Raw genomic sequence first — 15,138 nt, forward strand, 5'->3', positions numbered from 1 at the left:
CCTGATGATTTACATGCGTCGACAACTTGATCTCGGATTTGTTCGTTTTTCGCCTCCCCATCCCCGAATTCGCAATTTAGGGCTTGCTTTTTCAGTCGTGACACAAACTGGGCAACCGTTTCATCCTCCTGTTTTAACTGTCGAAACACATGTCTCTCGTAAGCTACATTCAACCTCGGCAAGAAATACCCATCCAGTTTTCGAATGGCAGCTTTGTACACGTCATCCTCTTCACCTTCAAACCCAGCGACAAATGGCACAGCTGGCACCGTCTCGTACAGATCTTGTACCTCCATACCAGCAGAGTGTAACAGAAGTGCCTTCTTCTGAGCAGCCAGGGTGACACCTTTTCCCACAGCATAGTACTCAAATGCTTTCTTCCAACGTTTCCACCGGGGCCCTACATTGGCCAATTCACCAGTGCAGTCCAATTTAGGAAGTGGGGCCACTTCTAACGCTACCGCCATTTTCTGCTTTTAGGCTTAGGTTTGCAAAAATTAACACATCTATGGGTTCACTAGATACTCGTCGCCATATTTGTACTGTCTTAGCTACCGGTGACGTTAGGATTAACTTGATATTAACGGATTAAAACAGAATTGAATCCAACAATCTATCAGTCTTTATTCTCATGTTCCGCTAACTACACAAGTACCACGGGTCTCAATACACAGGGTGTTATACAAAACACTACAGACTTGACATCAACTGCCTTGAGTTCCTCTGAACTTCAAGAGCCACCCTGTAATTTTAACCTGTAGACATTGTATGCAGAACGAGTTGATGGCTTACCTCCACCAAAGGCTGCATAGGACATATACTTAGCCGTTACCCATTCTGGATCGACCCTTTTCACAAGCGAACTACTGATGTAGGAGCTGTCTGACCCTGTATCAAACAACACCGTGGCCTCCACTGCACACCTCCTTCCACACACTGTAACCTTCGCAGTCTGCAGCACCGTATAGACGGACGCCCCCTGGCTGAAGAACAAGAGTGAATATTAAGATCAGCTAACGCAGTATGCACCACTGCACGGTCTTCACTGGGTCCGGATTGACTATTACCTGACAGTTCTGTACCACTAACAGTTTCATCATTATCAACTTTTCTTGAATTTGAACCACTACTATGTGAACCCTGCCCATGGCACAGAAGTTGATGATGTCTACCAGAGCACTTAGCACATGTGGAGTTACAACCTTTGGGCCTATGTCCCAATTTAATACATTTGAAGCAAACTCCACTGTCTTGGATTACCCTATGTCTTTCCTCAATCGGAATCTTAGTGACAGTCCAACATCTTTCAGAAGCATGAGCTTTCTTACAGAATACACAAAATTGTTTACTACCTTTGCTAGAATTTGATTGTGAAAGAAGGTTGTACAACAGGCACATGTTTGCAGCTCGTTGTCTTGGTTGTTGAAAGTCCTTCAAACACCTCACTACGTTTTCTGCGTTGAATCTCTGTCTTGAGGAATGTCAGTAGTCCCTTCAGATCATTTTCTTTGCCCTCACTGTCTCTCACCCACTCAAGCCGCAACTCGGACGTAAGACGCGAAAGAATAAGTGGAGTCAACAGAACACCGTATTCCTCTCCACTTATTTTTAATGTCCTCAGGCTTCGAACGTGACCTTGGATAGAATCTAACAACTGCCACAGTTGAGCAATGTTCGGTTTAACAGGCACTGTGATATTCAATAGCACTTGAATGTGTGAGAATATGATTCTATTCTTCTGTCCGAAACGTTCCGCCAACATTTCCTTAACATTCTCGTAATTGTCGGCTGATATCGACAGACCTTCAATGACCCTTTTTGCATCCTTTTCGAGAACTGACTCAAGGTATGTGAACTTCGAAACGACGAACAAGTCCTTCCGATTGTCAACAATGATTTGGAACTTTTCCCAGAAACTTAGTCATTCCATCGGATCTCCATCGAATGTATCAATTTTAGGCAATTTAGCCTCAACCTTTATAGCACCACTACCACTAGTCTTAGTACTAGCACCACCAGTAGCACCAGCTGTTACACTAAGCTTCAACTTATCAAGCTCTTCCAATGCTTGAACCTTGCATGTTAGTACCTTTGTTCTATATTTGAATGTTTCATCAATGTCTGTGTTGAGTAAGTCGACATCCGCACCTATCTCCGTTTCGATTTCTGTACAAATCTGATCATATTTTGCCAAACGTATATCAAATTCTTTGATCTGCAACTCCAGCGCTACAGCAGAAAAAGATTTGGAGCGTAATAGTTCATCTATGGCATTTGCTTCTCTTGTCAGCCAAGACCTCATTGCCACACGACTCTTCTTCAGTGTGGAGAGCGCCATCTTGAATTCGTATAGGGCCTACTAATGTATAGTGTACATGGTGTACAGTCAGTCAATGCAAATGTACACACATTGAGTCAGCAAATTTTCATTCAAATGTTCAACAAGTCATAACTCATGTCACCTGCACTGAAAACCATCTCAAAGTTCCTCATTTATATATCAGTAATGTTCATTGAGGTCTTCGACACCAAATGTTTCGGACCATTATCTTTAGTGCGTCCACAATTTCGATTTTGTGACATGAATAAAATGAGTACAACAAACTTCTTTATAAAATATGGCCGAATTAATCATTGACAAAAACACAAGGTGGCAGCACCAGACTACACACCAACATATTATAAAACATACTACATCACAATCTCCAACAGGGTGAATCACTGAAGACACTAGGGATTGCATGGATTACTTCAGAGGACACCTTCCGCTTCCCAACGGCGAAGAATTTGATTGACTAGGAGGATCCTGAAGCAAAACAGAGTCTCTAAAGTATCGCATCGAAAATATTTGATCCCATGTGAATGCTATCACCTTATGTCATCAGAGCAAATTTGCTTTTCCAAAAGTTATGGCAGAAGGGTTTAGGCTGGGATGATACATTGGATGAGACAACAGCACAGAAATGGCGCATATGAAAAGGAGAGCTGCAGGAGCTGGATCAATTGGAGATTCCCCGATGTTTATCCTTGGGACTAGGAGAAATCTCCAGCATTGAACTTCCATGGATTTGGCGACGCATCAGAGAAGGCTTACGGAGCAGCGGTATACAGCAGACTGGTAGACCAGAATGGTCACACCCCAACAAGATTGGTGATGTCAAAGTCAAAACATTCAAGTCTGCAGGATTTTTCATCAAAAGGGTTTTCATTAGGGAAATAGCATCAAAGAAACAGAGTTGGATACAGATACTTTGACTACACAGTTAGCTGCCAAGGGGATAGAATGAAAATTTATCGTTGAGCGAGCTCCATGGCGAGTTGGCTGGTGCCTGGTGGGAGCGGTTAGTTCGGTCAGTCAAGGAGTCATTGAGGAGTGTGTTAGGGAAAGCACTTCTTAGATTATCTGAGCTGTACACAGTCTTGACAGATGTTGAAGCTGCGATCAACTCTCGACCATTGACAACCATAAGGGATGATAGTAGAGATCTGGAACCTCTAACCCCATCTCATCTTGCATCGGGAAGGCTGCTGATGGGAAAACCAGATGTAGCAGAAGAAACATGGGAGGCAGCTGATACAATTGTGATGCAGCACTACTTGTAAAGACAGAAGTTAGCCAATCACTTCTGGAAGAGATGGCAAAACGAATATCTACCAAGTCCTACAGTGAGGAAAAAGTGGGAAACTGAGAAGCCACTGGTAGAAGTTGGAAGTATCGTGCTGATATCTGAGGATCGTACAGCTAGAGGAAGTTGGCTGCTAGGACGGGTGGATGAAGTCTATATGGGAAAGGATGGAATCGGCAGGACTGTCGCAGTCGCAGTAAGGACGAATTGCACCACTTAGAGGCGGTGGCTGGTGACACAGCTGATCTTAGCGGCGAAACTGGCTCAAGTTTTACTCCAAACCCATGCCATGTTAGTTATCTCAGATCTATCGTTGAAGATGAGAAAAATGCTCCTGCTGAAAGCACTGGTCGAGATGGTGAAGAGAGAGACGATAGCGAAGACACATGTACAGACGATAGTAAGAATATGGACAATGCCATTATGCGCAATGGGGAGGACTTTGCGAACAATAGTGTTGGTCGAATGCGGGTGGGGAGGATGTTCCAATCCGTTCCAAATACGGGCGACTCGTTCAGAAACCGCGGCGATTCGTCCATGATCAATAGACATTTCCATTCAAGTCCGAAACTAAGTACGCTTGCGCACTCGCTATGAGTATTATGACATCATCTACGGACATCATAGTATGACGTCATCTGTGACGAAGTTTTTATTTATTGTTGTCCGCGGGTTGTGCATTTTTTCATGGTTTAGACGTTACGTTTTTTGAGTTGCAAGAACTTCACTTGAACTACATGGCGTTTTAACGAAAGAACATCCTGCACCGGGTCTCATGATCAAATTTATTGCATTATACCGCCTTCGCCCTTTTCTGCCTTTTTGCTTAATCATAAAGCTAGCACAGTCGCGAGGCCTTTACGTTAGTTTGTAAATATCTGAAGACCATTTGTGTAATGTGTATATAATGTCAATAAAATAATTTGTATTGTTTTTCTATATCTGCCACGTACAATTTGTTTTTGTCCTCTGCCGGCTATGGGCTGCGACACCCTTCCCCCAGTGTATGGTTTGTTTGCTTGAGAAAATGTTGAATCACAACTGAGAGCAGGGTCAATAGAAACTGATAATCATGTTATCAAGATAAATTTTTGCAGAAAAAAACATATGCTTTCCTGAATTTGATTCATATGGGTGAAATGCCAAGTTCATAGCTTTAGTGGTTAAGAAACGTGCCATTTGACCTCTGTGACCTTGAAAAGCAGGTCAGATCAAAAACTCATATGATATGTGATGTATCCTTGCTAGGAGAACCTACCATAAAAATATTATTGAAATGAATCACTAATAAGCGAAATATCACACTTTCTAGGTTTTCACTTTTGGCCCCCTGGTGGCCAAGTCGAGAATCAGACCGGACTGAAATTCAGGGTCAGAGGTCAGCTGACCTAGGGGGTCTCAAGTTCATAGCCTTAGGGGTTAACAAACGTTCCACAGTTACGCTCAAATGGCCAATTTACACCATTTGACCTCTGTGACCTTGACAAGTTTGTCAAATCAAAAACCCGTATCATATGTGATGTATCCTTGCTAAGAGTATCTACCATAAAATTTTACCAAAAACTAATGAGTAATAAGCGAGATATGGCACTATTCAAATTTTTGGTTTTGGCCCCCTGGTGGCCAAGTTAAGTATCGGACCAAACTGAAAATCAGTGTCACAGGTCATCTGACCAAGGGGGTCATGTGTACCAAGTTTAAAGTTCATAGAATTCATGACTCCAGGGTTGTTTTGAGGGCAATATCGTAAGAGTTGGTCTTGAGTATGGGGACCTGAAGGTCCGTGTGAGGCACCTGGGGAGAGAAGACTAGTTGAACGATGGGATCTGACACGGACACTACTATTGATCTCATTATATGAATACCATTTAATTACAAACAAGTGAAAACAGATCATAACATATTCCTTGGCATAAATTAAAATAGGAGTGCGGGAACAAGGTTTTTTTAGCAGGAGGAAAGCGAGAACATTTTGCGCCGTCGTATTCCAACTTGACTGGTTAGTGGTGAAATCTGCTTTTAATTTTGCAAATTAACATATTCGTTTTTCTAGTTCTAACGTTGTCTGAATTAAAGATGCTTTCCCAATGCTTGACTGGTCTGGCAAGAGGCATTGCCAGGAAAACGTGACGTCATTTTGGCCATTCTTCTTACCGCACGCCCTCCCTCTCCGTAAAACTTCCTGACATGGTGTGAAGTGGGAGGGCGCACAATGGGAACCACACTGCTGCGATGTTAATAGTTTCTATTTATAGAATTCAGCGGCAGAGATTTTAAGCACGGATGAAACGGCCAGGGGCCATTGTGCTCACCGTAAGTATTTTTAGTAGACAGTTACAGAAAGTGCTACAGTATGACAATGGTGAATATATTTTTAACTTTGACCTCAGTGACCCTGACAGGTAGGTCAAATAACAAACCAGGGTGATATGTGATGTAGACACATCCACCTGACCATAACAATTTCATCACTCGTTACACTACAGCAATCAGCAAAAAACAATTTCCAAGATGGCCGCCTAATTAAATCTATGGCACCAAATAAATCAAAAAATGAAGAAAATGTAAGATAGAACTCAGAAAAGAAACTAGAGCTGGCTACTGCCAGCGAACTCTCTGCCGAATTAATATCTGGGGGTACCTGCTATGTTGACAGGAAGTTTTTGGGGCATGGTTTTGAGGGAGGTACGTGCACTTATGTACATTTGGGATAGGTGATGACCACAAAATGAGTCTAAGATGAAGATGTTTATCGAAAATGTCTATCGAAAATAGTCCGGCTGGCACTCAGTGCTGCAACGATTTAGCAGGTCACAAAAATCTAGTTTTCTGGGCGGGCGAAAGTACAATATCCGAACAAAACACAACATATAAAGGCTATTTTATTAAAAGCACAGTCTAGGCATAAAGAATATTTTGTACAGACTATTTTCATGCGAAATGTTCCGAGTATCGCGGACATTAGAGAGGTTGCGAACCGTCCCCACTCCCACTCCCACTCCGAGTTCAACTCGAGTCGTTCTCGGAACTCGTGACGTCGAAAAGTAGGTTGCGCGCACCAACGGGAACCGAGTTGGGAGACGTCATTCAGCCAGCCTGCGAGTCACACGGCCAAACTGGAAATCAAACAAATTAACGACGTATGAGAAAAAAGGTAAATAAAGCAGACGAAATATTCTACAATTTTGGTGATTTACAGCTAGTAAAAAGCTGTTTCCTCTGTAGCATGTGCGTATTTCTATTGTAAAACTACGAATTACTTCAGTCCTAAGATAACTAGATCCAAAAAGTACAGAGGGGAACAGAGTTTCAAACAAACCAACACGTAATGTACATGTGTACAAGTACACGCACAGTCAGTACACGGCCGTTCTACACAATTTTGAACACTTCAAAAACAACAAGTTTTCTACGTCTTTTACACAAAAAATCTTGTTACAACTTAGGTGACGTGCTAGAACAGTGTGTAAGGGATATTGCTTTTTCATTGTCACTTGATTTAGATGTCTAAAAGCTAAGATAATGCAAGTGGGAGAACACTTACGAGTTCGCGGTCTCAAACTCGTAAACCGTCCGAGTTCATGGAGCAAGACGGGGAAATCCCTCGTGAAGTGATGACGTAATACGCCAAAACGGAATCACCTCGGAGTGGGAGTGGGAGTGGGGACGGTCCGCAACCTCTCTCCTACGAACTGGCGCTACACAAGATAACTGGGTTGTTTCACCCATGCTTTTTTGCCCTATTTTGGTAACATTCGTACACCATTGGTCGTTACATCAATTCATCTTCATTTTACCAACTTTACGGCATATTCCTTGGGCATATTCAACCAAACCTGCATTGCTAAACAATAAATCTACTGAGGGCGAAACAACCACGCTGCAACGGCATTAGAGCGAAACTAAATCGCTGAGGGCGAAACGACCACGCTACAACGGCATGAGGCCGAAACGATCGTGAAGCATGTACATGTGCGAAACTAAAAATAGCATTTTTTAATTACTACGCGGTACGAAGATTTATATTCAGATTTTTATTTTTCGAAAGTCCGTAAATTCTGGGTAACACAGATGGACGCCGATTCAGAGTTATTAATATTCAGCATGCAATACAGTTAATAAATACGCCAGTGGAACTTGTGAAGTGAACACTCTGGGGAACTACATGATGGAGGTGCGCTGTTCGGTCCGGCACAATGTTTACGACTTCACAGACTAACAGACGTCATTCTGTACCACCATATAAACTCTCTGCTATACGCAGAGAGTTAAAAAGGAAAAGATGAAAAATAAAAATATTTTTGGCTGTCCTTGACCGGGGTTTGAACTCACGACCTTTGGATTGCCACAATACGAGGAAAAACCCACAAAACATGCAATTTCGGCCATATTTGAATTCCGATCTGGCTGAAACTTGGCATACAAATAGTGGCTTCTTAGATGCATCATTACACAAAATTAAAACTCTTTACATTGAACAACGACAAAACGTACCAAGAACGGTAAAGTTTTCAACTTTGACCTCTGTGAACTTGAAAGGTGGGTCAAATCAAAAACACGTAAGATATGTGATGTATCCTTGCTAGGAGTACCTACCATGAAACTTTTATCAAAAACAAATCAGTAATAAGCGAGAAATCACACTTTTTGTGTTTTGAGTTTGGGCCCCCTGGTGGCCAAGTCAATAATCAGACCGAACCAAAATTCAGTGTAAAAGGTCAACTGACCTAGGGGGTCATTTGTTTCAAGTTCATTACTGTTGCGGTTGAGAAACGTGCCATAGTTACACTCAAACGGCAAATTTACGCCATTTGACCTCTGCGACCTTAAAAAGTAGGTCAAATCCGAAAAATCGTGCAACATCTGAGGTAACCTTGCTAGGGGTCCCTGTCATAAAAATTTCATCAAAAACAATTTGCTAATAAGCAGGCTATTGCACTTCTTACTTTTTCTGTTTTGGCCCCCTGGTAGCAAAGTCAAGAATCAGATCAGGCTGAAATTTAGCACCAGAGGTTATCTGATATAGGGGGTTATATGTACCAAGTTTCAAGCTCATAGCTTTGGTGGTTGAGAAACGTGCCATAGTTACACTCAAACGGCCAATTCACACCATTTGACCTCTGCGACCTTGAAAAGTAGATCAAATTAAAACCCCGTAAGATATATGATGTATCCTTGCTATGAGTACCTACCACAAAAGTTTTATCGAAAACAAGTCACTAATAAGCGAGATATCACACTTTTTAGATATCCACATTTGGCCCCCCTGGTGGCCAAGTAGAGAATCAGATCGGACAGAAATTTAGTATCACAGGTCATCTGTCCTAGGGGGTCATGTGTACAAAGTTTTAAGTTCATAGGCCTAGCGGTTAAAAAACGTGTGACTGTTTTTGAACTAGGATAAGACGGACAACGACGACGACGACGACGACGGACACTGCGGTATTGTATAGACTCCCCTACGGTGAGCCAAAAAAGTAGATTAACTCGGCTAATCTCAATGGATTTTACCCAGGAATGTTTTCAAGGCGAGAGAAACATCTGATATAAGTACTGTGCTTATTAGATTTCATGTTCATGCCGAAGATTGGCCTAAAACGTGGACGAAAAGAGTGCATTTTCGAGTGCTGGAGAGGTCACGTGATTGGACGAGAAACCTGAGCGAAAACAATACTGACACCAGCTCCCAGAGGGAGGAGCTGGAGTAATAATAAGCGAGATATGGCACTATTCAAATTTTTGGTTTTGGCCCCCTGGTGGCCAAGTTAAGAATCAGACCAGACCGAAAATCAGTGTCACAGGCCATCTGACCTAGGGGGTCATGTGTACCAAGTTTAAAGTTCATAGCTTTAGTGGTTAAGAAACGTGCCATATTTACACACAAACGGCCAATTCACACCATTTGACCTCTGTGACCTTGAATAGTACGCCACATCGACCTGATTTTTTGTCAACATGTAGAGCTACGTAACAGGTGTCTACATACCAAATTTAAAGACTATAGGACGAATAAAGACAAAACGTGCCACTATTGGTTAAATTTTAGAGTTTGACCTCTGTGACCTTGAAAAGTACGTCAAATCAAAAACCCGTATGATATGTGATGTATCCTTGCTAGGGGTACCCACCATAAAATTTTTGTCAAAAACAAATCAGTAATAAATGAGATATAGCACATTTTAATTTTAATTTTAGCCCCCTGGTGGCAAAGTCAGAGAATCAGACCGGAGCGAAATTCAGTGTCAGGGTACATATGACCTTGAGAATGATGTATATAAAGTTTCAGGTACATAGCACAAGCGGTTAAGAAACGTGCCACAGGATACGACGACGACGGACACTGCGGTATCGTATAGACTCCCCTACGGTGAGCCAAAAAGCATATTCTAAATCAAGAAATGGAGGGAAATATTCCCCCATCCCAAATATTATATAATGGTAGCAGGTGGAGATAGGTAACTGGATTCACATCAACCTTTCTAGATAGTTGGCAGTAATCCCAGTGCACTGTTATAAGAACATGCTTGTGAATTCCTGTCCACCAGAATTGAATAGTGTTGCTGATGCAACCTCCATGATTACGAACACCAACCTGCTGAATTATCTAAGATATAATAGAAGTATTGTGGTATCTCTACTTACTTGAGGCTATCTGTGTGTGTTTTATACTCCATGATGGTGTTAGGAGGCAGGTTCAATACTCTCTTAAGGGTGTCTCGAATCCGAGATGTTGTGTGTGTATCACTGGCTGTTTTGTTCCAGCATGATAAAATGTCCTCCTGTCAAAAGAGATGATTTTGTCAAATAAAATGTTCCACAAGACTGTAGTTGGAACAAAAGAGACAAGGGCCTTAGCCTAAAGCTTGATGTCCTGATCCGAGACCCCCCGAATTCAGCAGATGTTATTTTGGATCACCACCTTGTCGTTTCAGAGATAGGACTTCCTTCCGAACACCTCCTCCTAAATAGATTGTGCAGGATTCGCATTAATGACCCCATACTAAACATACACAGTACTCCACCTATTTGACGATCACCTCCCTATCAAGGACACCTCTCTGTTACCAACACTAGTGCCCAGTCCTATGGTTGGAAACAATAGCGAGGTTGTACTCTACGAAATTGTCCGCAGACAACTTGTTACTGACCTGATATCGAATAGAAATCACAGCACCACAGATTTCCTCTCCTACCATGAACTGCTCGCCGAGCATGGCAAGTATGATATTCTCCCAGCACCGTGAAGCAAGACCTTTCTTTAAACGGATTATCCATTTACCACCTGCCTTATTTGCATCATCCTGAAATTGAAAACAAGTATTCGAGTCATACAACATCATCCTGGGAATATTGTGATGTTGAAGTTTTCAACAGAACTCTCTGTCCTAAGATCAGAAACTTCAAGTTAAGATAAAAGGTTGGCATATTATTTTAAACCTTACCACATGCACCGAATAAGGAAAGTCGGTTTACAGCATGAGTGAGGTCTAATCCTTTTAAAAAGAAAATGATGACTAGGTTGCATCCACCTTCATTTTTAAGATCATGGTTTAGACAGCCAACAAGTGAACCCAATTCAAGATTATAGGATTAATAATATTGATAATGACGATGAGCCACATTCAAAGAATTGTAAGTTTCGACCTCAGCAAACACAGGTCGGATGTTCCTTCAACGATGTTTCATTTCAGACTTTGACCTCCGTGGCCTTGAAACCAGATCGAGGTCAAAATCTTCAAGCACAATGAAGGCTTGTTGAGATGAATCAGGGCCATATCCACAGATACCATGAAGCGTTTTTGCAATGCTACAGGACATTGCATTTCCACCTGTCAGATGTTTATGCATGTTATAGTAATAGACTTGAGATTCTAGGACATTTTCTTGTGAGGCAGCCATTCTTCCAGGCCTCAAGGAGCACTATTGAGGGCAGTCTGCTCAGTAAGTTGGAAGGCCTGATAAGATGCTCGGCATACTGCTGCCTTTAACTGTCACTCCTTTGTCTCTGTATTTCAAGCAGACAGCTTTCACGACAACATCCAAAAATGTGCGCTCATTGGTGAATTTTCTAAAATAAACTGTGTCCATCTGGTAACATGGACAATATGTCATCATATGCTCTAATTTTTGAGGTAAATTAACCAGCGCCAGCAGGTTACTCTGTGGCGCACGCACAAAATCCATGCATATTTTACAATTTGTTCACTTTCGTTTTTCTCTTTATTTGATGCAAATCATGCTTGAAGAACCATACCAGATAAACACAACAATATATCGTTGAAAGACCCAACAATGCAGTTTTTTTTTACTATATATCAAATAAATTTTCCTTTCCCAGGACAGGCAAGCTCAGCAAACTGGAGAGCCTGATAAGATGCTCGGCAATTTGGGGAATTGATTCTCCAGGGTGGGGTCACCCGGAAATCATCAGGAGATCATCAGGGTTGAATCTGAGGCAATTTGAAATCAAAAGTGCACTTTTTGGGGCTCCACCACCACCAAATTACCAGTATGGGAAATAAACAAAGGTTGCAGTGCACAGCTGCGGCCAAAATGAGCTTCACCAAATAAAATGCTTCATGTAGGTAGTACATTGCAGCAAAGGTGATTTAAGAGCACAAAATAATAATGTTGACAAAACATTCCCAATTCTTAGTTTGTTTCACCGAAGAATGTGTGATTTTACCTCCCACATGGGTCGAATTCCATCCTTGAAGAGATGATAATCACTATGTCCTGCCAAATCATTCGGTCTGACAAGATGACTGTAGTGGCTCCAAAACTGTTCCACCTGTAACAAATTAAACATTAAAATTAGATTAAAATGTAATGGTCCAAAGACCATGTGCTTACCTGTTGTCCAAGGACACAAAGGTGTGGGTCCTTGGGCAAGACACTTGACAGAAGGGTCACTAAGTGTGAGGTGTAGGTGCATACGTGATGTACCTTTGCTGAAAGAAACTACCATCAATATTTCACCAAAAAATCATACACGTATTAAGCAAGTTCTAGCATTTTCTTCAATTTTTGTATAACACGCCTCCTGGTGCTGAAACAACGAATGATATTGTTCGAGATTCAGCATGTAAGTTACTGTCACCTAAGGCAACCTTTGTACCAAATTTGGGGTCCGTAGCTAAAGCGGTAACAAAACGTGCCACCATTGCCGAACAGTGATGCCGAAGGCACACTTTGACCTCAGTGACCTTGAGAAATACATCAAATCAAACATCCATATTACATGACAAGTCCCCTTACCAGTAGTACCCACTACAAAAAATTCAGCCAGCTGCGACCCTTAACTCTTTCAGTGCCAAGGACGTACATGTACGTCCTAAATATTAAGGTATTTTAGTTCCTCCAGACGACACCAGATGTCCCCAGCTACTCAAATGTGGTTCATATGGTTTCTCTGGCCTGGGGCGTCCAAATTGAATAATTTTTTCGACTGAGAGGGTGGGGTGGGGTTTGCCACCCCTCATTTTAGGTGAAAAATGGTGAAAATCGGCCAAAAATACCACTCCCTCAAAAAAATTTAGAACATAATCCTAGTATGCCCCTACTTATTACTGCTGTTTTATTGAAACAGGAGGTAAAGACAAAGGTTTTGAAGAATTTTGATGAGTGTCTCTCAATTATTTTTGTGAGATTTTGGGTAGTGACAATGCCCAAAAATGCCCAAATCCTGGGCACTGAAAGAGTTAAGTACCACGCTTTTTGTGTTTTCATTCAACGCACCCTGGTAGCCAAACGAGGAATGATATGGGGCCGCGATTAGGCACATAAGGGATCACGTCTAAAGTCCGCACGCGATATTCGCCGGCGAAATTCACCCTACAGTATTTCGCCTGCGAAATCTGTCCGAAAATCGACCGGCGATTGTGAGGCGATAATATGAAATCGCCGGAATGTCAGATGCGAAATTCGCCCACAATCGCGCCTTTTCTTCGATTTCGCCCCAAAAATCGCTCCAGGCGATAATGGAGCAATTTTACGAAATTGGTGGCTCTTGCATGCTTGTCCGATATTCGGAACGATTTTGCAACGACTTTCGTCTTGTTTTATTGGCGGAAAATTGCAGTCACGTAAACAAATCGGGCCATACTAAACAGCGTCCACCAGGTTTAAACACATACATACATTAAAGCCATCAAAGTAAAATCTAATGGTCATAAACGAAATAAGCATGAAATTTTCATGAAATGTATTTTTTATGGTGTACATATTACGTTTTGGCCACAAAATTTTATTTTGACGACTTTACACCTGACTTTAAACCTGGTGAACGCTGGTGGGCGCTGGTGGACGCTGTTTAGGATAACCGGATACTACAACGATCTTGATTGGTTGGCTGAGACTCGGAAACATAAGCCTAACTATGATTAGCTGTATGATTCGGTACATTCCGCCACAATCCTTCGGAATACATACCATAATACTAAGAACCACAAACCTCTGTGCCAAATTTGTGTAGCTCCTCGTGGATAGATGTGATGTATATGATTACTGCAGTCAGGTTGACCGGGAATTCCAGTTTGTGTTTTTGTTCGGTCTGCTATCAGCTGATGTCGGAATACGCATACGAATACTCTAATATCCCCTTCTTTCCGATGGTTGGTGAGATCGAATTAGGCGCGATTATTATTTTCACCTGCGATTTTTATTCAGTCTGAATTTTCGCCTGATCATAATAGAATCGCCGAAGCAGGGAGCGATTTGGAGGCGAATGAGTGTGGCGATATCCGACCAGGCGAATTTTCGCCCCCCGATTCGCGTGCGGACTTTGGACGTGATCCCTAAGCTCCCCTTACCAAGGGGTACATTTGTACAATGTTTGGGGTCCGTAGCTAAAGCGGTAACAAAATGTGCTACCGCTGTCGAATGGTGTTGCCAACAACACACTTTGACCTCTGTAACCTTGAAAAAAAGGTCAAATCAAAAATCTGTATGATATGTCATGTCCCCTTACAAGGAGTACTACAATTAAAATTTCAGCAAGCTGACACTATTATTACGGGAGTCATTGCACTTTTAGTGTTTTTGCCCAAAGCCCCCTGGTGGCCAAACTGTAAATCAGAAGGGGCTGCAACTTGGTCTCCCAGTAGCAGTCACACGGTCAGGGGTACATGTGTACCAAGTTTGACTTCAGTTGCTTAAGCCACTGCGAAACGTGCCACCCACGTCTAACGCTTGACACTGATGGATGCTGACGACGACAACAACAACGACGCATCATGACAAAGGTTCACAGGTGAGCCAACTAGGTGAGCTGTGGTATTGAATTTCAAGCTGCTATGCACATTTTTGATAACACTGTTATTAGTCGAACCCGAGACCCCACATGTGAACAATAAGGTTGAAAATCAAGTGAGGCAATAAACCCGTTACATCTCATATCTCATATATCCTCAGGCGAGACTTTTTTATTAGTTGGTGCTCGGATTTTTGGAGGAATATATTTTTGAGGAGGACGAAAAACAAAAAGCAAACTAGAGGCCTTGCGGCCTGAATA

The 15,138-nt window shown here is 42.1% G+C and overlaps 1 protein-coding gene across 1 annotated transcript in view; it reads right to left on the minus strand.

The window, feature by feature from the left end:
- The window catches only part of LOC135494458 (eukaryotic translation initiation factor 4E type 2-like), an 89,430-nt gene that overhangs the window by 20,612 nt on the left and 53,680 nt on the right, over nucleotides 1-15,138 (minus strand). Inside the window, exons 4-6 of the mRNA XM_064782454.1 lie at nucleotides 12,313-12,417; nucleotides 10,775-10,927; nucleotides 10,269-10,405 (exon numbers count right to left, since the gene is read on the minus strand). Of these exons, the coding sequence (XP_064638524.1) occupies nucleotides 10,269-10,405; nucleotides 10,775-10,927; nucleotides 12,313-12,417 (395 nt within the window). The remainder of the gene's footprint in view (nucleotides 1-10,268; nucleotides 10,406-10,774; nucleotides 10,928-12,312; nucleotides 12,418-15,138) is intronic.

Source organism: Lineus longissimus, chromosome 10 (assembly GCF_910592395.1).
Source record: "Lineus longissimus chromosome 10, tnLinLong1.2, whole genome shotgun sequence".
Taxonomy (NCBI): domain Eukaryota; kingdom Metazoa; phylum Nemertea; class Pilidiophora; order Heteronemertea; family Lineidae; genus Lineus; species Lineus longissimus.